Genomic DNA, 19,771 nt, shown 5'->3' on the forward strand with positions numbered 1-19,771 from the left:
TGGTGGCTGACCACAATGGGAACAGCACCAACACCCACCGACCATGCACGCAACCTAGGATTCATCCTCTACTCCTCCCTCTCCATGTCTAAACAGGTCAACGCTGTCTCCTTCTCCTGCTACAACACCCTCTGCATGCTCCGCAGGATCTACAAGTGGATCCCGACCGAAACAAGAACAGTGACACATGCCCTCGTCCGCAGCAGACTGGACTACGGCATCACACTCTATGCAGGAATCCCAGCCAAACACCTACGACGACTACAACGCATCCAAAACACCTCCGCCAGACTGATCGTCAGCACCCTCCGCCGCAGCCACATCACCCCCCACCTGAGAAACCTACACTGGCTCCCCGTCGACAAGTCTCTCACTTTCAAGCTCCTCACCCACGCACACAAAGCACTCCACAACGCCGGGCCAGCCTACCTGAACAGCAGACTCAACTTCCACACCCCCACCCGCCAGCTCCGCTCCGCCAGCCTCGCCCTCGCAGCTGTCCACCGCATCTAACGTACGACCTCCGGTGGCAGATCCTTCAACTACCTCGCCGCCAAGACCTGGAACACCCTCCCTACCCACATACGGCAGACCCAAGACCTACTCGCCTTCAGAAGACTCCTTATGACCTGTAGCAGCACCCGCCCCCCCCCCAACCCGTCCCCTCAGCGTCTTGAGACCCTCACGGGTAAGTAGTGCGCTCTACAAGTACTCTGATTGATTGATTGATTGATTGAAGCGCTTTTCTGGCGAGTAGCACGCCACTACGGAACTCATTATGGATTAGTGTTGAAAATTAGTGTAGCAAAATATGAAGTAATTTGATTAGTGGATATGTTATTCAGTTATTTGGGTAGAGAAGGGTAGGTGGCAGGATAGAAGAGGGAACAAGGTTTGTTTTTATATAGCGCTTGCTACCCATGATGAGGTTTTGAAGCGCAAGTAGCACGCTACTCTGGAACCCATCAGGATTAGTGTTGAATTAGTATGGTGAAACATGAAAGTAATTTTAGTGGTGGATATGTAAGTCAGTTATTTGGATTGAGAAGGGTTGGGGAGGGGTAGAAAGGAGGGAAGAGTTTAGAATGGTTTGTTTTAGGGGATTGGTATAGTACAAGAGGTGTTAGATGATGCAAGGATCAGTAGAGTAGGAGAGAGTCTAGAAAGGGGTATTTTGGGGAATATAGTAGTGGTATGGGGTTTGGGATGAATGAGAGAGCGAATGTATAGGATATATTGATAGATGTATAGGATGAGAGATAGGGTAGTGCATTGGAAAGAGTAGTAGAAAGAACTTTGAGATGAGTCAGAAGGTTGGGCTAGAAGATATGTACATACATATGGGTGTGTATATAGTGGGATATATGTCTTGTGCATAAAATTGCATATTATAATGTTTGTGTATGTACATATATACATATTGATACATATTTAGATGTGTGAATATGTCTCTATATATTTATATATTAATTTTTACTTATAGGGTGGGGGATTTCCCTTCATCCTCTGCCCATACCTCCACTATCTGACTGATCCCAAACCTCTCCGACTACCATACACTTCAAAACATCCTTTCCAAAATCTTCCCTCCTTTATCCAATTCATCCAACTAACAGGCGCACATGTCCATGTCCACCACTCCCAACAACGGGCATCTTTCCTTTATTAATCCACTTCAATTAATCCATCTTCTTCAAAACAATACCTTACATGCATGAGCTCTCAATGAGTACTAGGTTTACACACTTTTCATAAATAATCCACATGGCAGCAATAAAAGCACTTTTAACTTAACTAGTAACTCATTACATCTATCCTGGGGTTCTGGAGTAGTGTGCTACTTGCCGCAAAGCACTTCAACACCTTGTCTGGGGTAATAAGCGCTATATAACTACAATTACAATCATACTCTCTCCCAGTTTGGTGGCACTCACTTTGTGCCTCCAACTTACTATTTTTTAATATTGCTTGTGTTTCGCATTTCTTCACCGCTGCAGTATGTGAGAGCTCTCAAAAGCAGCAGTGAGATAGCTATATTAAACACCAAAATAAAGATCCAATTGAAGAAAGCAGTGAGTGCTTATTGACGTCAGAAGAAGCAAGTGGAAAGAGAACTGTGAGTATGATAATGATGTCAGAGAAGACATGCGGTGAGTGGTTACTGATGTCACACGAGACCATCTGTGATCATAATAGACACGTGTGGAAAGGGCACTTGTCAAAAAATTAAAACACGAGTATGCACGGATGTCACAATTAAGTAGGCATGGATTATTTACGAATATAAAAAGAGACCTAGAGAGTAGACACTTGTCTCAGCAGAACAAAGTAACAGGTACATTACTCAAAGTTGGAATTCTTCCTCTTACAGGTGTCCGAAGGACATATGTGTGGAATTTGTGGGGAAAAATGTGCAGCCGACCAAAAGTTTAGCTCAGGAGCCCGAACGGCTGGTCGTTGACGACCAGGACCGCCTACTTTTGATCCACTTAATGCCTTTTTCTTCACCACTATTATTCCACTCGTGCGGACTCTTTTTCATCCTTGGCTGATCCCTTTGCCTCCGTTTTTCTATCGTTGTCGTACTCCTTTCTCCATTTGCAGCCTTCTTTCTTTCTCTTACTCAAAGTTTGATGCTGAAATCCCCGGTCCTACGCTGCACAGCACGAGCACTGGAGTTGGCAGACTCGAGCCTCCCTCGAGCCTCGCTCTGGGCAGCCTCGGGCTACAGCTTGCCGCCTCCTACAGTCGTGAACTCCGCAGACAGCCCCGGCAAGGTGGCTTGTTCGTCGCCTTGTCACATCTGCACCCGGTGCCCCGCCCGGCGTCCGTCAAGGGGTCGGACCGCGCCAGGGGCCCCGGGAGCCTGTCGCCGCTGCTCCGAGACAAGCGGGCCGCGGCCCTCCGCGCGCCATCTGCATAACAGGATAAAGTGGGCCTGACAAGAGCCAGGTTTCCATGTAATCGCCTGGCAGCAGACAAGGCCTTGGCGGGAACCCCCGCCGGCGGCTCCAAATGGGATTCTGTGGGGACCTCGGAGCGGGGAAAATTGAAGACACGTTAGTGCTGCGGGTTAGAGAAACCCATCATTCAGGCGCGGCGCACTTCACACCGCGGCGTTTAAAGGATAGTTAGACAATCCGCCCTGACAGCGTGAGAATTAACCCGCGCGGTGCACCGGCCGCGGAGCCGGCACGCGCCGAGCCGCCCGCAGGGCCGCGCTCATTTAGCAGCCAGTTAGCTTGTTTTAGACGGCCACGTGCCCGGCGTTGAAGTGCTCGGATGCTGTGAACGACGGAATAACTTGTATTGGAGCGAGGCATGGGCTGCGCAGAGGAGACATATTTGGAACTACTTTTGCAACTCATAGGTTTCTTTTTGAGGTAAGTTGCGGGATGCCTACCTCTTTTCTGGGTACGTATCCCTCAAAGCTCATCACTTACATCATCCGTTTATCGCGCACGTGGTGAAGTTGCTTTCAGCACTTTTGGCGGGCTTATTTATGTCAGTGTTCATTGGCTTCCAGAAAACTATGGGTCATATTAGCAAGAATGCCCTGCACATCTAACCTGAGCTTTCATTGGAATTCTATAATGCTTATAGCAAGCCCATTATCGCCGTTTTAGCGGCAGTTTCCTGCCGCTAAAACGGCAATAATTTTAACGAGGTTCTTGCTAATATGCCCCTTAATTTCTTCAGAGATCTAACATCGTAAAGCGAAGTCTATGCGGTGGCGTCATCTGCTTGAATAGATTCTACCTACAGAACATTGCATTCATGCAACTGCTCGAATCCCAGATACACCCCTGCTTCAACAGTGTTTCACTCTACCATAGGTCCAGGGTTTTAAGTGGGGTGAGAAAGGTGTGAGTGGTCCCTAAAAGGGACGTGGTTAAGGAAGCGTAACTGAATATGTGGTTAAGGGCGTAGCTTAAAACATGTATCATACTGTTTTCCGACTAACTAGCACGCTGTAACGAACATGTGCTTAAAGCAAGCCTGAACTATTGGCTTTGTAAAGTGCCTGTTTGCAGCATCGGATTAATGAGTAACAAGGATATTGTTGTGGAAAATTAGTCTTGAAAATGTTTCAACTCAGATAATATGAGCCTGCAAATTAACCATTAGTGAGGTCTGTGGAACAGTGATGGTGTGCTGTGTCTCAGTCACTTCTGCTCTACCCTGCACATCACTGCTGCCTCTCTGTTAGACACTTTCACCCGTTCTCTCCCCACATTTTCCAGAAATCCTTCAGCTTCATATTGCACACCTCATTTCGTCTTGAGCACCCTCTATTCACTCTCTCCCTCTGCACATACTTTCATTGCACCTCCTTCACCGCCCCCTCACGTATTCACCTGTAAGCACTTAATTTTTTTTACTTTCGCTCTCTTTTTATTTCAACAGCTTTGTCTCCTATCCACACCCTAGCACATATCTGCAATTATACGTGGCACCTGCCACCACTGCTCTGTACGCTCCGCAGAGGGGCCAAGGATTGCACAAGTATGTATTCTGATCACCTTTATGACCAACTGACAGGCATTTTGAGAGCCTTGCACTGCCTTCATCCTCAACTCCAGAGCACTTTATCTAACATGATGCATAAAAAATGTCAGTAAAACAAACACTCTAAGGGAAGTAAATTAAGTAAATCATGTGAAATATAAATTGGAGCTACCTCACTGGCATGAATTGCCTAAAATGGTTTGACAATAATTATTGAGATGCCGTTGTTGAGAACAGGATCAGTGGTTTTCCTTTAAGAGACATCAATATAGGGCCCTATGGGCAGGACCGGACTGGCCGTTCCGAGCAGCGGGCATTTCCCTGGGAGGCTGGAAGGGCGAGGGCCGATTTAACAGCGGTGGGGGCCGGTTTTTTAGCAGTGCTGCAATATCGGCCCTCAGTAAGAAAAGCAGCAGTGCTTCACTCTTGCATCCCCCCTCCTCTGAGGGGTTGAGGTGGGGGTCTGGTCTGACAAAATTGTCAGGGATGTTTCGGGTTCCCAGTCCGGAATTGCCTATAGAGACCAGTTTTTAAAGCCAGTTTTAATTGCTGCCAGGTCAGAGACCCGGAAGGACCAACCCCACGTAAAGGGCCCATATGTGGGTTCTGAATGTACCATTGTTCTTTTCGTCTCAGCTGTCTGTCTTCAGCACACCTATAGTTTCTAACATATCACACACACACACACACTCCCTCTGCCGCCCCAAGCTATCTGTCCATTCTTCACAGACAGCCTCCCCACCCTTGTTGTCCGGTGCTCTCACTGTTTTCTCTCTTCTTGCGCCCCTTGATCCCTGACTTCTGCCCACCAGCTCGCACTCTCCATCCGTCAAGATAGGCTTTTCCAATGCTTGAATAATTGCATTGTTAAAGCCAATATCATAGGCAAACATCTTTGAATGATGTGTGGTATAATTACCCAAAACTATTCTAAAACAAATAAGTAGTTGCAAAGGCAACAGGTCAGCAACCGCATATTAAAATTGAGACTTATTGTCTCTGCCAGTGTTTGTTATAATAGTGAGATTCTGGTCTGTTTCTATTGTATATGCTATTATTTTAATTGTCCTAGAGGTTCTGGCCATCTTTGGGTGCTAAGTTGAATGGTAGCACAGTTTTGGACTCCTTTCAAGTACTTTCCTTTACCTGCCCCTCTCACCACAAGAGCTGCAGATGTGTGGTAAATCTCAGTTGAGTGGTGAGGACACAGAATCATGGGTTTTTAATCTGGTAGAATGGAGCATGCACGTAAGATTAATGTTGTTATATAGTATGGGCCTTTAATGTAGTGCTTTATGTGCTGTCCAGCTTGGTATGGCACTATTTGGCCTCAAAGGAAAAACAAACCACAAACCTTATCAGGTAGTCCAAGGCTGGCCCATTTTGCTCAATAGCTTAGTGTATTTTAGTTTTCCAGTATTCCCGTTGCTTAGTGTATTTAACTTCAGAGTTTACTTAACATTTGAGGTTTTCTGGAAGGCTTTGCAGCAAGACATGGTGAGCAGGGCCTTGGGAAGTTGTCCTCTTTCCAATGCCTTACAACTTCCATGTAGTTCTTCTTATGGCCTCCTCTCTGTTGAGATGTAAAGATATCACTTCTGTGTCTCTTTGATGAGCAATCTTCTCAAACAGAAGCCTCAAGGGGAAACTTGCAAACATCGTAGAGTAAATGTAATGTACAGTTTCATTTCTTGCTCCCTGCATGTAACGAAACAGTTGAGCTTTCGCAAGTTACTTTTCTTATACTGAAATCATGGGTGTTGATGGCTCCTGCATACGATCTGAATCTACATCGGCATTTTTTGGTTAACAATTCTATAGATGCACTGGCTATGTTCTCTGCAAAACCCCTGGGCCAGCATTGTTTTGGTTAAATTACTGCGCGCAGCTTTTTCCTGAGTATGAATACATTGCTGGAACAAAACCAAATTCTGAGATTTTCTCTGCATTTTTAAGATTACAGAACTACTCTCCTACTAAAGTAGGCCAGAGGTTGCATATTTGAGGCCACCAGTGTGTATACTTGTATATAGTGCTTCTTGTGCGCTGAAGGTTTCAAGACTTTTTTCTCATCTGACTTTCACCCACAGAAAGTATGAGAAAGGCAGAAAAGAGAGATAACAGCGAGAAGAAAATGATAGGAGCACAACGACAAGGAAAAGAAAAAGAAGGGAACAAAACCCTGCAGAAGTGAGATAGAGGCAGGAAGTGTGAGGTGGAGTTTGAAAGAGCCATGAGATGCAATGAAGTTCCAGAAGCCATAGTACGCGGCACCATTGGCGACATGGTCCTTATAAAAAACATTCGGCCTCTGTACCAATTTATTATTATTATGGCAAATTAAGCACTCATAATAGAATATACCAAACTCCAAAGCAGAGTTAAAATGCAAACTGTAGGAAACCTACACATCAGGGATGGAGTAGATGATGTGCAAGATTCCTCTTTGAAGAAAGGACACCAAACAAGAAGGCATAACCTCACAATGCAAACTCTGAGAATACTAAACATCATGTAAGCAGGCACAGACATTCAACATCACTTTTGTGACAAATATACAACACACACAATTGCAGAGACCTGCAAGAGAACACCTAGGACTAGCATACACCATGCATGAAGACACAGACATACAGTGGTCTATATAGAATAATTACCATACACCAAAATCAAAGGCACTGCCTTGCAAGGGATACTTTGGGAGTAACACATAGCGAGTAAGGAGGCAGGGAAATACCAGAGAAACTCTTGACAATGTACACACCAAGCTAGAAGTGGATGTGCAAGGGCTACTCTGTGGATGCTGCACTCCATGCTGGGAGGCACCTTCTGCCTGCTGACAAAAAGTCAGACTGGCCTGGTGACTTGAGTTCATTTAGTGGTTGGCAAAATGCTGGGCCTCCCCCAAAAGTGGCGACACAAAAACACAGACAGAAAGCAAAAAGTCTCATCCGGGCTCCCCTCGCAGTACCAATGAGTCCCATACAGACAGCAGGAGGAGCACCCCAGACTGTACATTTGTGGACTTTTAGCAAAGGGTGTATTCGTTACCCCCTTATTTTGTGTGTGAGGACCTAGAACGTATTATCCCTTTGAAGGCTTGTAATCTGTCTCAGTTATTGTACATTTCAAGATACCACACATGTGGTCACCAGAATCCAGTTATTCTTACATCTTGAACACCACCTCCTGACACAAAGCATGTTTCCTCTGTATTTAAAACTGTATCTGACGTGTTCATCCCAGTCTGACATAAAACACTTGTGTGATGATGCCTCAGTATTCTAGCAAGCAGAAGCGTCTCATGTTAAATCTAATGGACTACAGTCGTTAGGGTGTTGCACACAAATAATGTTTGGCAAGCTTATTAAAAAAGTTTGGGTATGGTTATCAGAATTGAGGCTGGGGGCGGGGGGGGGGGTAATTTTAGAGTAGAGCAAAATATGTGCAGAGTTGCCAACTGGGAAAGTGGAGGGTCAAAGCATTCCAAATGTGCATTTCACAGTTCTTCCATAGTGGTGTGCAGCCAGCACATGTAATCTTACTAATCATAAGATGATTACTAAACCAAATGAAACTCATTGGAAGCTCTCTTCTTTGCGCAGAAAGAAGCCCATTCTTAATTCCCGAAAGGACTTGAGAAGCAGCAAAGAGTTATGTTGGGGCCTGGACTGTTCTTTCAAAAGTTGTCAATGTTACAATTCCCCAGAGATGCCCAGTTCCAACTGAATGGCTAGAACATGTCCATGAAATTATTGTCTCCGCAGTACAGGGCAAAGCTGCGGTCAGCTAAGGACATGGACTGGTAGCAGCCTCTCTACCTATTCGTTGGTAATAGTAGGGTACCAGCAGCACCATATGACCTTGTATAGTACCATTAAACCGTCAATCAACCCGACAAATCTGCAGCATTGTGCAAGGCTTGCACAAGGGACTGATAGCGAATACTTACAGTGGGCATGGGTCAGGTCATTGGTTGGTTAGTGTAGGAAGCTGGGTTTCTGTTGCAGTAACCCCCCCAGTTTTTACCAGACTACTGATGCACTCTGACTCTATGGGCCCTGGGTCCCTGCAGATCAGGTTCCCGGGGCCTGTGTTCTCTCCCAAAACTGTACCTTGTACCCCTAATTGGCACCTCTCTGGCGGGAAACAGCAAACACAACGCGGTTTTTACCACGCTGTGCATTACATCGCATGCGTTACAATGCATGCGATGTAACTACGCATAGCCATTACTACGCATACCATTACATCGCTTGCGATGTAATGCCGATCCACCTCGTTGTGAGGAAACAGAGGCTCTTCCGTTTCCTCACAACGACGTGCACCGCCCCTCGACATGAAGCAGGAAGCAGGAACAGGGAGCAGAGACGGCGACGCTGGAGAGGAACCACGAGGAAAGAGAGGTAAGAGTGATTGTGCCTGGGGTGGGAGTAGTGTGGGTAGTGGTTTAGGGTAGTGTTTTAGTGTCGTAGTGTTTTAGGGTTAAAGGTAGTGTAGGGGGTGGGAGTAGTGTGGGTATTTGTTTAGGGTAGTGTTGTAGTGTCGTAGTGTTTTAGGGTTAGTGGTGTTTGGGTAATGTAGGGGGTCGTGCTAGGGGTAGTGTTTTAGGGTTGGGGTAGTGTAGGGGTGGAAGAAGTGTGGGTAGTGGATTAGGGTAGTGTTGAAGTGTCGTAGTGTTTTGGGGTTTAAGTTAGAGTAGGGGTGGAAGTAGTGTGGGTATTGGTTTAGGGTAGTCTTTTAGTGTTTGTGTAGTGGTTTAGGGTTTAGTGTAGTGTTGTATTGTTAGTGTAGTGTTTTAGGGTTTAGGGTAGTGTTGTAGTGTTTTAGGTTTTAGTTTAGTGTTGTAGTGTTTGTGTAGTGTAGTGTTTTAGAGTTTAGTGTAGTGTTGTAGTGCTTGTGTAGTGTTTTAGGGTTTAGGGTAGTGTTTGTGTTGTGTAGTGTTTTAGGATTTAAGGTAGTGGTGTAGTGCTTTAGCTTTTAGGGTAGTGTTGTAGTGTTTGTGTAGTGTTTTAGGGTTTAGGGTAGTGTTGTAGTGTTTGTGTAGTGTTTTAGGGTTTAGGGTAGTGTTGTAGTGGTTGTGTAGTGTAGTGTTTTAGGGTTTAGGGTAGTGTTTGTGTAGTGTAGTGTTTTAGTGTAGTGTCAGGGGGTCGTGCAGGGTAGTGTAGTGTTATTGTAGGGATTGGACTAGGGTCGGGTTGGGTAGGGGTACTGTATTAGTGTTTAGGGTAGGGTAGGGTAGAGTCCCTTACCTTTCAAACTTTTACCACAACCATAGCTTTACCATGCCTTTGCATTGTAATGGCATGCGTGGTAAAAGCATAGTTGTGGTAAAATTTTGCGATGTAATGGCATGTCGTTAACATTGACATCGCGTAGTAATACCTGTGTTGTAATGGCACGCGTGGTATTGGTATGCGATGTAATGACATACATCCCTCTCTGGCCACATGTCAGCCCCTTGTAAAAGGTACCATGGGTACCAAGAGCACTGTGGCTAGGGAAGGTCCCTAAGGGTGGCAGCACATATTGTGCCACCCTTAGAGGCCCTGTACCGTTACACCCACACACTGCCATTTCAGGCTGCCTGTTTTGGTGCAGAACAAAGTGAAAAGTCGACATGGCACACATCCCAGTGTGCCATGCCTACAAGCCTCTGCCCTGGCATAGGTCAGCCACCCCTATAGCTGGGTGCACTATACCAGTGGGGAAGGAACAAGTGCACGAGCCCTGTACCCCACAGTGTCTAGACTATTTCGTACACATTGTAAGTGCAGTAATGCCATTAAGAGTATATGGTGCTAGGAGTTTGTCATTTCGAACTTCACAGCACCATAAAGGCTTTACTGAAAACTGGAAAGTTTGGTATCAAACTCCTCCACACATTAAACCCACACGGATGCCAGTGTGGGATTTAATGAAAAATGCGCTCAGAGGGCATCTTAGAGATGCCCCCTGAAAAACGACCAGCCTCTAGTGGGTTCCCTGACTGGTACACACCAACCTGCCACCACGAGACATGTTTCTGGACCCCTAGGGTGGGAGCCTTTGCTCTCTGAGCCCAGAAACAAAGCCTTTCCTGGGCAGAGCTGTTCACACCTCCCCCAGGCCAGGAAGAGCCATCTGTGGCTGGGGAGCATCAAAGGCCTGTCCGCCTTTGTAATGTGCCCCCCTGCCTCTCCTGCTATCAGGAGCAGGACCCCTCCTGTCTCCCCTCCTTTTCGGCGGGAAGACAGGCGGGAAAAATTAGCCAGCCCAGAAAGTGTGCCCACCTCTGCTAACCCTACCCCTCAGGTGGGAGAGGCGAGGTGAAGCCCACTCTTCAGTGCCCGCCATCTTGCAGATGGAAGGCACTCCCCAATCAGGATTAGGGATTGAGCCCACTCGCCCACGTGGGGTGAGCACACCAAGGGAGTAGTCACCCTAAGGTCAGTAGCCAATTGGCTACTGACCTCAAAACCCCTAAAGCGCCACCTAAATACGGTATTTAGGGGGCAGCCCTGAACCAAGATTACAGATTCCTGCATCCTACAAAGAAGAAGGACAAAAGAAGACGCCCAGCAGAGGAGACTGCAGAGGAGAACTGACTTGGGCCTGCCCTACCGGCCTGTCTGCAGTTTCCAGAGATCCTGCTCCAAAAGTCGCCTTGTCCTGCAGCCAGCTACCTCCAGAATCCTTGGTAGGACTGACTGCCTTAAAAAAAGACCGGATCTCCTGTAAACAGCAGCTCTGTTCAAAAGAAACTCCCAAGATAGACTCTGAGCCTGCTGAGGACAAAGAAACCCAACGCCTGGAACCACCACTGCACCCGTCGCCTACGGCTGAGTTCGAGTGGCCCACCGGTGCCAGTGAGGTCCCCCAGCACTCCAGAGTCCGAGTCCACCGCGGGTTGACCCCTCTAGGACTTCCCGACGTCGCCTACAGCCTCTGCATGGAGCCCCCCCAAACCGCGAGTGGCCCGGTGAGGTAAAATTTGACCTCAAAAGACACCCTTGCATCCAGCCGCCCTGCACCCTGGAGAAGAGAACCGGAAGTGCACCTATGTCCCCTAGCCCCCCAACTTACCTGGCCAGTTGTTGGTTTGTCCCGGAAGTCTTCTTGGACCGAGCCTGCAGCCAAAATCCAAAACCGGCAACTCCCATTGAAAACAACAGGACACCCGACGCCAACACAGCACCCTTCACCCAGCCGCCCCTGCCCCGCTGCAGGTGTACTTTGAGTGCTAACTCGGATCCCCCTTTGCCCTGAGCCTAACACCAGGAGCTTTGCTCCCACAACCTGCTCGTGAGCAGCCACCAACCAGAGGCCCCCTATCCACTGTTTGATCATTGGGACTCAGAACTCTGCACCCGGCTGCCCTAGTGCCGCTGAGTGTGCTTTGAGGGTGCGTTCTTGACCCTGGGGGAAACCTTGATCTAACCCCAGAAACTCAACCCCAAAGACTGAGTACTTAATTGTTAACCGATAACTTAATTTCTCTTCATAGGAATACATTGACTGTTTTTCCTTGAAAAATGTTCTCAGTGTGGAGTTGAATTGTATGAAAACCTGAATAACTACAACTGTACAAAACTGATTTTACTTACATTGTCTCTGGGAAATGTCCTGGTGTGATATCTAGGCATATCACAATGAGTAACTTAAAAAGTCACTGAAAAGTAATCTGGACAGTAATTTTGAATCCTTGACATACCTGTATTTCAAACAGCTGCATTTTAACTTGCATTCAATTGTAAACACTCCATAATATTTTGCAAAGCATTTATTTCACTTCCCTGTGCCAGACTTGGCTTGGTTCTAGAAATAAAATGACTTAATAATGTTGTTATACAAAACAAATTGGTCTGAGTTCAGTCTTTGAGTGTGTGCAATCATTTGCTGATTGAATGTGTACAACAAATGCTTAACACTACCATCTGATAAAGCCTTACTTCTCGCCCACATTACCACAAATCGAGAGTAAGGTGCTATCTACTTTTACCTCTACCTACCTTTGGGCTTCCACTGGACTCTGTGCACACTATACCTTTTTTGGTATAGTTTATATGGAGCCAGCATCCTACAGTTAGTCAATCTCATTTGCTTACTTCTTATTCAATAGTTTCATTCACTCGTGTTTTTGCCCTCACCTGGAGCATTTGTTTGTATTCTTCGACTACTTACTGTCAGGTAACCACTTTTAAAACATTTCTTTGCCATTTCTTGCACTCTCCCTCGTTTGCTACTCCCCCACCTAAATCCCTGCCCTCCAGAACCCTCCATACTGATCTCAACTCCCTTGCTCATCTGTTGCTTCCCCTGCTGCTCCACGCGTTCAATAGTTTTTTCTTTCTTTTTATTAAGTAACTCCCCACCAGCTCCTCCTTTGCTTCCCCTGCTTCTTGAGAGCACTAACTTATCCCGTATACCCCTCCCCGCCTGCTCCACTATTGCTCCCCCTAGCCCCTTTTTTTTTTAAGGGCACGGCAGCTGCAATTTGTAGTCAGGGTTCTCCTTTTCGCAAAAAAAAATATTGCTTTATTGCACTTTATATATATTTTTAATTCACCACTCCAAGATGGGTGTCTGCCATCTTGGAACATTACATTTAAACAAAATATCCACAGCTTCATAAAGCATCTGTGGTGAAGCATGCACACACACGCACTCATTGTATAGTAAAAAAAGTGGGGGGACTAACCAAGTTAATCAGTATGCAAGTGACATCATGGCGCGTTACATCACATTGCTTGACATCATAGCGCTTAGCATCACACGTGGCATCACAGGAAGTGGCATCACAACCCATTACCTCACAATAAGTGACATCAGATCTTAAGACCTCACACATATGCTCAGCAGGTCTATCATGAGTACGTTTGAGCGCATTACAATATTTAACAAATGTGATTTTGGATCAGGGTTGTGGCAAAAAAGTGACAGAACCATGACAAAAAATAAATATGGGCCTCAGCTTATACATTAGGGGCCATATGTATAATACTTCCGTTTTGCGAATTTAAAATAGCGAATCTTAAGGAATCGCTATTTAGAATTCGCAAAACGGTATGTATGTAGGTAATCTAGGAATTTTAGCGATTCCTTATTATTCTTTGTTTGCGAATTCGCAAATTGCGAATTCGCAAATAAGGAATACTTCCCATTCATTTCTATGGGCCAGGAGGCCCATAGAAATGAAGGGGAAATTTGCTAATCGCAATTTGCTAATCGCAAATTGTGCGAATTTTCAAGGGTGCAGGGGGTGTCTCAAGAACACCCTGCTGCACCCCTGAAAATGACATGTGTGCGCATATGGCGCACATACATGCCCTAAGGGCATGTATGTGCGTCATATGCCACCCTCACAAATGCACAATTGTGCATATTTACAAGAAATCGCAAATTACCACCAAATACAAGTTGGTGGTAATTTGCGATTCCTAAACCTGAATTTGCATTTTTAAAATGCTTCTTACATAGCATTTAAGGAATCGCAAAATTGCGATTCCCTAAATGCTATCGCAAAATAAGGAATCGCACATTTTTGCTATTCCTTATGATGCTATTTTTTGATACATTGCAAATATGCTAAAAAGGGCTTTTGCGATTCGCTAAGGCAGAAATTCTGCGAATTTCGGCCTTTGCGAATCACAAAAGCCTTGATACATATGGCCCTTAGTTTTTAATCCCTGCCACAAAGAAATTGACAAGAAAGAGAAGTGCGGTGGTAAATCTGTTCTGCTAATTTGGCTGCAAAGTCTGCATTTTCAAAATATCTTATGGGGTTAAGGCACCTGCTGCAGAGATCTTTGTGGGGCAACTAAATCTTGGGGTATAATAATAATGGTAAGACAACTGTGGGAGTTAAGGTATTTGGTGGAGAGATCTGTGTTTTGTCTTGTCACAGTTTTGAATCAAAGTAGCATAGAGAGTTACAATGTCTCCTACAAAGCACATCATGTAACACGCAGATGGCAGATTCTTATTTTATCTAGATGGGTTAGTGAGTTACTGATTTTAACACAAAGATACTTTTGTTACTTGCTGTTCACAAATTGTAATACTTCCAATATAGAACAGTGAGCTATGAAGGACGTGTGACTCAAACTTTGTAACCCTCACTATCTTATGTTACACATCCAGCACATTGATTTTCACACATATGATTTATTATTCCTGTATAATATGTACGTGTGATATAAAATGCTCTGACACCTTGTATTGGGAAGAGTAGAGGTATAGCGCTATAAAAGAACTGAAACAAAATAGTGGTATTTAATTTATTTGTGTAAATACTAGAACAGAACAACACATCTGACATCCTTACAGTGCATGCATATCTTTTATATACAGGTAGTGAACAAAGTCAAAAGCACGCCTCTCTTAAGTAAGCTGTGTGCCTTTGTTTACCCTCTGTTGCATTTTTGGTGTGAGGCTCACAATAGCTCCCAGCCAGGATACTCCAACAAAAGGAGGCTGGACGGCCCCATAACTTCGGCCTTTGCTATGGGCATCGCTGGAAGCTGATAAGCGCCTGCCTTGCCTGTACAAGTTGCTGCTCGGAACGAAAGCAAAACACCTGCAGGTGCTGCTGATTGTGTCCAGGTATCTGAAAATTACACTGGGAAAAGTTCAGCATTTTCCTGTGTGGCCCACTCTCTTGGCAGGGTAGACGGTGTAAACTCTGTGAAAGAGTAGGTGGACGCCCTCTACCCAGTTGCACCCTCGACTTGTGCCCTGCATGCACTATGCCGCTGAGGCAGCCTTAGATCAATGGTGCATGTGTGCCTGCGCATGCACATGCATCATCCCTGTTTTCTTTCTTTGCCGATGTGGACTTAAAAAAGCATTGGCAAAGCTGGAAAGGTCAGGTAATGTCATTGGAAGACGAGATCTAGTGGCTTTGCCAATGCTGTTTCTTCATCTTCTCTCAAATTCCCATTCGCACTGTTTCTTTTTTAATTCTTCTGATGTATTTCTATCTTTCGGATTCCTTTTTCCTTTCATACTCCACCTTTGTTTTTATCCCATTTTATTTCCTCCCCTTCCTGTTTTTCCCTCTGATTACCTCCACCTACTCATGTGCCATGTATTCATGTTTCTTCTCATTCCCTTCGTTCATTTTGGCCTGCTAATATTTCAGCACATTTCAATTAACATTAAAAAATGGGTCTAACCAAAAACAGGAAGTGATAAAGCATTTCACATTTTTTAGCTTAACCCCTTCGACGCTCATGACGAGCTGGGCTCGTCATGGCGTAGCCCGCTCGCACGCTGATGACGAGCCCAGCTCGTCTCGTAAAGTGCGTTTTTGAAAAACCCAGCGCGCTAGCGGAATTCCGCTAGCGCGCATGGTGTTAATAAAATGTGCTTCTGTTGCTGCTCAGGATGCCTCCGTGCTTACAGGTGTTGTGCTTCTAGAAGAACTCTGTACTTATTGGGGTAAGCAAGATCGCTGATAATATCTGATGTAAATCGATGTTTAAAACCCTTCCCTGTGGCATTTCCCTTCGTGCTTTCTCAAGATCCTATTTTAGCAGCTGCTGATGCACCCTCCACCCTACCTGCTGTCTTGCACCCGTCTGCTAGTCAGCATTACTAGAAGGTGGGGCTTAGGGATGGAGATTTTATCCTGTTTCTCACTGTCATATTCTTTATGAAGAGAGATTTCACTCTTGTGCATCAAGCCAGAGTAGAATGGCCTTGTTTTATAGCAATCTAAGTTCTGTGTGTGGGCTTGCCCTACTGCTGGTCTGTACTTGGAACAGTGATTCTTCAAGAACGAAGGAGACTGCAGGTAAGGACAAATAAGCTGGTTAGAATCTTATATCAGCGAGCTGCTGGTAGCAACACCTTCCATCTCCTACTGCTGCTCTCAGCAGCCCTGCACACGGAACCCTCACATAACAATGCCGGGCTTTCACGAGCAATGCGCGGCTGAGTACCAGTACATAGGCCACTACGGTAACTTTGTCCGGTTGGAGCCATTCCTGTTCCGTTTTCGAGGGAATCTTGCATGGTTGGTGCTCATTTTTCTGTGTACTTTGTGTATAAGGATGCTTGCCTCTCTGTGTGCTGCAGCTCTTCTGATTTTGGGTGGACGCATGCGCTGCTGCTAGATGAGTGGTACCGTCCAGGCACTGATTCTCCCTGTGTAATAACAGTACCTACTGTGTGTGTGTGTCCCCGTGTGTGTGATGGAAACATGCACTATTTACTGCCTGTTATGTGCACTTGTTCTACATATGATTAGCCATACTGTGCCTGTATGTCTGAGAGAAGCTTTCACCGCTGATTTTTGATGGATAGTACTAATCTCAGGTTCCTCCCCTTTAGTCTATTCCCTATGTTTTAGACTAGACACAGAAAGATTTCATAGTAGTGCGCCTGCGTGCAGCTAGATGGTGGCTCTCCGTTAACTGCATCGTGCTACAGGAATGATAGATTTGAGGCGCATATAAGGGCCAACCCTGCGTGACGACACCATTTCCTTTCTTCCTGCACCTTCAAATGTGGATACAGAGGTCTTCTCTCTCTTTGAATGGTTTTCACCCATTTTTCACATCTAAATTTAGTGTGCAAGGGAACAATGTCCCCACCTAAAACAACAGGGTTAAAACCATTTTGTGACTGTTATAAACAGACTTCCACAAGATGTGCCTTTACTGTTTGGACTCAGGGCATGACTCCAAGTTGTGTGATGAGTGTGCTCTCATACACCTGAGGGCGATCCGGGATAATGAGGTGAAGCTATACGTCATGGAACATCAGCAGAAGTCATGGACATTGTGTACGTCTCACCCCCTCTCTAAGTTGAGGGCGTGGACCCTCTACTGATCTCAGTTTCGAGGTTGATCCAGCGACAGATCTTCTTTGTTGGCGAATTCACCTGGTAAGTCGAAGTCCAAATCGAAGAGAAAACATAGGAATGCAAAGCAGAATGTCTTCTGCCAAAGGGAGATCTCTGGTTATATCTCTTTATCAACAAGGAGAAAGGTCAGTGCCCAAATGTTTGCATGTTGGAGTTCCTGTGAAGGCTCTGCCTAGGAGATACATTTGAGCTGCAGTGGAACACACAACGTTTGTATGCTTCCCTGCCTCAGCATCTCTTGCCCAGAGCTCTGAAGCAAAACAGGAAACACAAGGCCAAGTCATCCTAGGTGCTTCATATTGGGCCAATTGCAGAACAACAATTGATGGACAGAATGCAGAACAATGTCATACATTCACCCAGTACAGAGATCTGGGCCTAAATCCATCGTTTTTTTGCACTCCACACCACCCCAGTTCAGACATGGCCATATGCAAATCAGCATTGACCCTGTGCCTCATGGGAACAGTCCAGCCCGAACTGCCAAGCCATGTCTTTCCTGGACCGGAATCAAGCATCCTAGGACCGGTTTCTGGCTATCAGCCGTCTTCAGGGAGGATAGTTTGACTCCAGTGGTGTGGCGAGCATGGGACTCACGTCTGAGCATACCCATCCCACTCGGGGTGATCAATGCAAAACAACAATTGATGGACAGAATGCAGAACTATGTCATACATTCACCCCAGTACAGAGATCTGGGCCTAAATCCATTGTTTTTTTGCACTCAACACCACCCCAGTTCAGACATGGCCATATGCAAATCATCCTTGACCCTGTGCCTCATGGGAACAGTCCAGCCCGAACTGCCAAGCCATGTCTTTCCTTGACCGGAATCAAGCATCCTAGGACCGGTTTCTGGCTATCAGCCGTCTTCAGCGAGGATAGTTTGACTCCAGTGGTGTGGCGAGCATGGGACTCAAATCTGAGCATACCCATCCCACTCGGGGTGACAAATGAAAAACAACAATTGATGGACAGAATGCAGAACAATGTCATACATTCACCCCAATACAGAGATGTGGGCCTAAATCCATCGTTTTTTTGCACTCCACACCACCCCAGTTCAGACATGGCCATATGCAAATCAGCCTTGACCCTGTGCCTCATGGGAACAGTCCAGCCCGAACTGCCAAGCAATGTCTTTCCTGGACCGGAATCAAGCATCCTAGGACCGGTTTCTGGCTATCAGCCGTCTTCAGCCAGGATAGCTTGACTCCAGTGGTGTGGAGAGCATGGGACTCATGCCTGAGCATACCCATCCCACTCGGGGTGACAAATGCAAAACAACAATTGATGGACAGAATACAGAACAATGTCATACATTCACACCAGTACAGAGATCTGGGCCTAAATCCATCGTTTTTTTGCACCCAGAACTTCTGGGCATGAGCATCTGAACCCTGATCAGGCTTCCTCTTCAATAGGATCTTCTGTTGCAACAGTAGGACAGTGTTCAGCACCGGAACCGGTGCAGTCTACAGCTTCATACGAAGAGACTGCGTGGCAGCAGTTGAGTGTTTGATCTACCACCTAAGTTTGTGGATGTCATTGTTGCTGCAAGATGCCCATCAACGAAGTCCATCTATTCTGGGTGCTGGAACAAATTTATGACCTGGTGTGGAACCCACAAGACAGACCTTTTACCAGCCAAACTGTTGGTTGTTTTATGTTTATTTTGTTGTTGGCTCAGCAAGACCTTCCAGTGGACACTATTAAAGGTTATTTGTCAGATCTTACGGCCTTTTTATATTTGCTGGACCGATTGTATTAGTTTAAATCACCTGTTGTGATGTTGTTTATTAAAGGTTTGACAAACGATCCCTCTCAAACTGTTTATGATGCCACAGTGGGGCCTTAATTTGGTCCTGACATTTCTTTTGGGTACTCTCTTAGCGCCAATGTATAGTTGCTTGTTTAATCTTATGACCCCAAAGACTGTCTTCCTCGTTGTGTTCACACAGCTCGTTGTGCGAGTGAGCCACAGCCCTCCACCTTTTTTTTTTTTACTGGTGCTATAGACCAGGGTGGCCTTCTTGCCGAAAGTGGTGCTTCCTTTTCACACGGGGCTAATCCATCATCACCCCAATGTTCTCTATTCCTCCTCACCCCATGAAAGAGGAGGAGAGACTCCCATCGACTGGACCCCAAAATAACATTACGTTTTTACATTGATCACACCAAAGACCATCAGGTGAATGATTTACATTTTTGTGGCGTTATCTAGCGCTAACAATGGTAAGAAGTGCAGAAAAGAACTCTTTCAGGGTGGATAGACTTTTTTGTTTAAAACAAATATATATATTTTTATTTATTTTCACTCCATACAGAAAGCATGAAAGTATATCATTTACTGACATGACTACACAGCAAAACAAAGCATCATGAATATATCCCTAATACCATGAGACACAG

The 19,771-nt window shown here is 45.7% G+C and overlaps 1 protein-coding gene across 4 annotated transcripts in view; it reads left to right on the plus strand.

Annotated features, from left to right (window-relative positions):
• DPF1 (double PHD fingers 1) overlaps positions 1-19,771 on the plus strand; it is a 516,551-nt gene that overhangs the window by 140,821 nt on the left and 355,959 nt on the right. For 2 of the 4 annotated variants that reach the window (XM_086938021.1, XM_086938022.1), the window contains exon 1: positions 3,189-3,383. The exons of the other annotated variants lie outside the window; for them this stretch is intronic. In XM_086938021.1, the coding sequence (XP_086794147.1) occupies positions 3,322-3,383 (62 nt within the window). In that variant the 5' untranslated portion in view covers positions 3,189-3,321. Of the gene's footprint in view, positions 1-3,188; positions 3,384-19,771 lie in introns of those variants that run through there. 4 annotated transcript variants of the gene reach the window in all.

Source organism: Lissotriton vulgaris, chromosome 9 (assembly GCF_964263255.1).
Source record: "Lissotriton vulgaris chromosome 9, aLisVul1.2, whole genome shotgun sequence".
Taxonomy (NCBI): Eukaryota; Metazoa; Chordata; class Amphibia; order Caudata; family Salamandridae; genus Lissotriton; species Lissotriton vulgaris.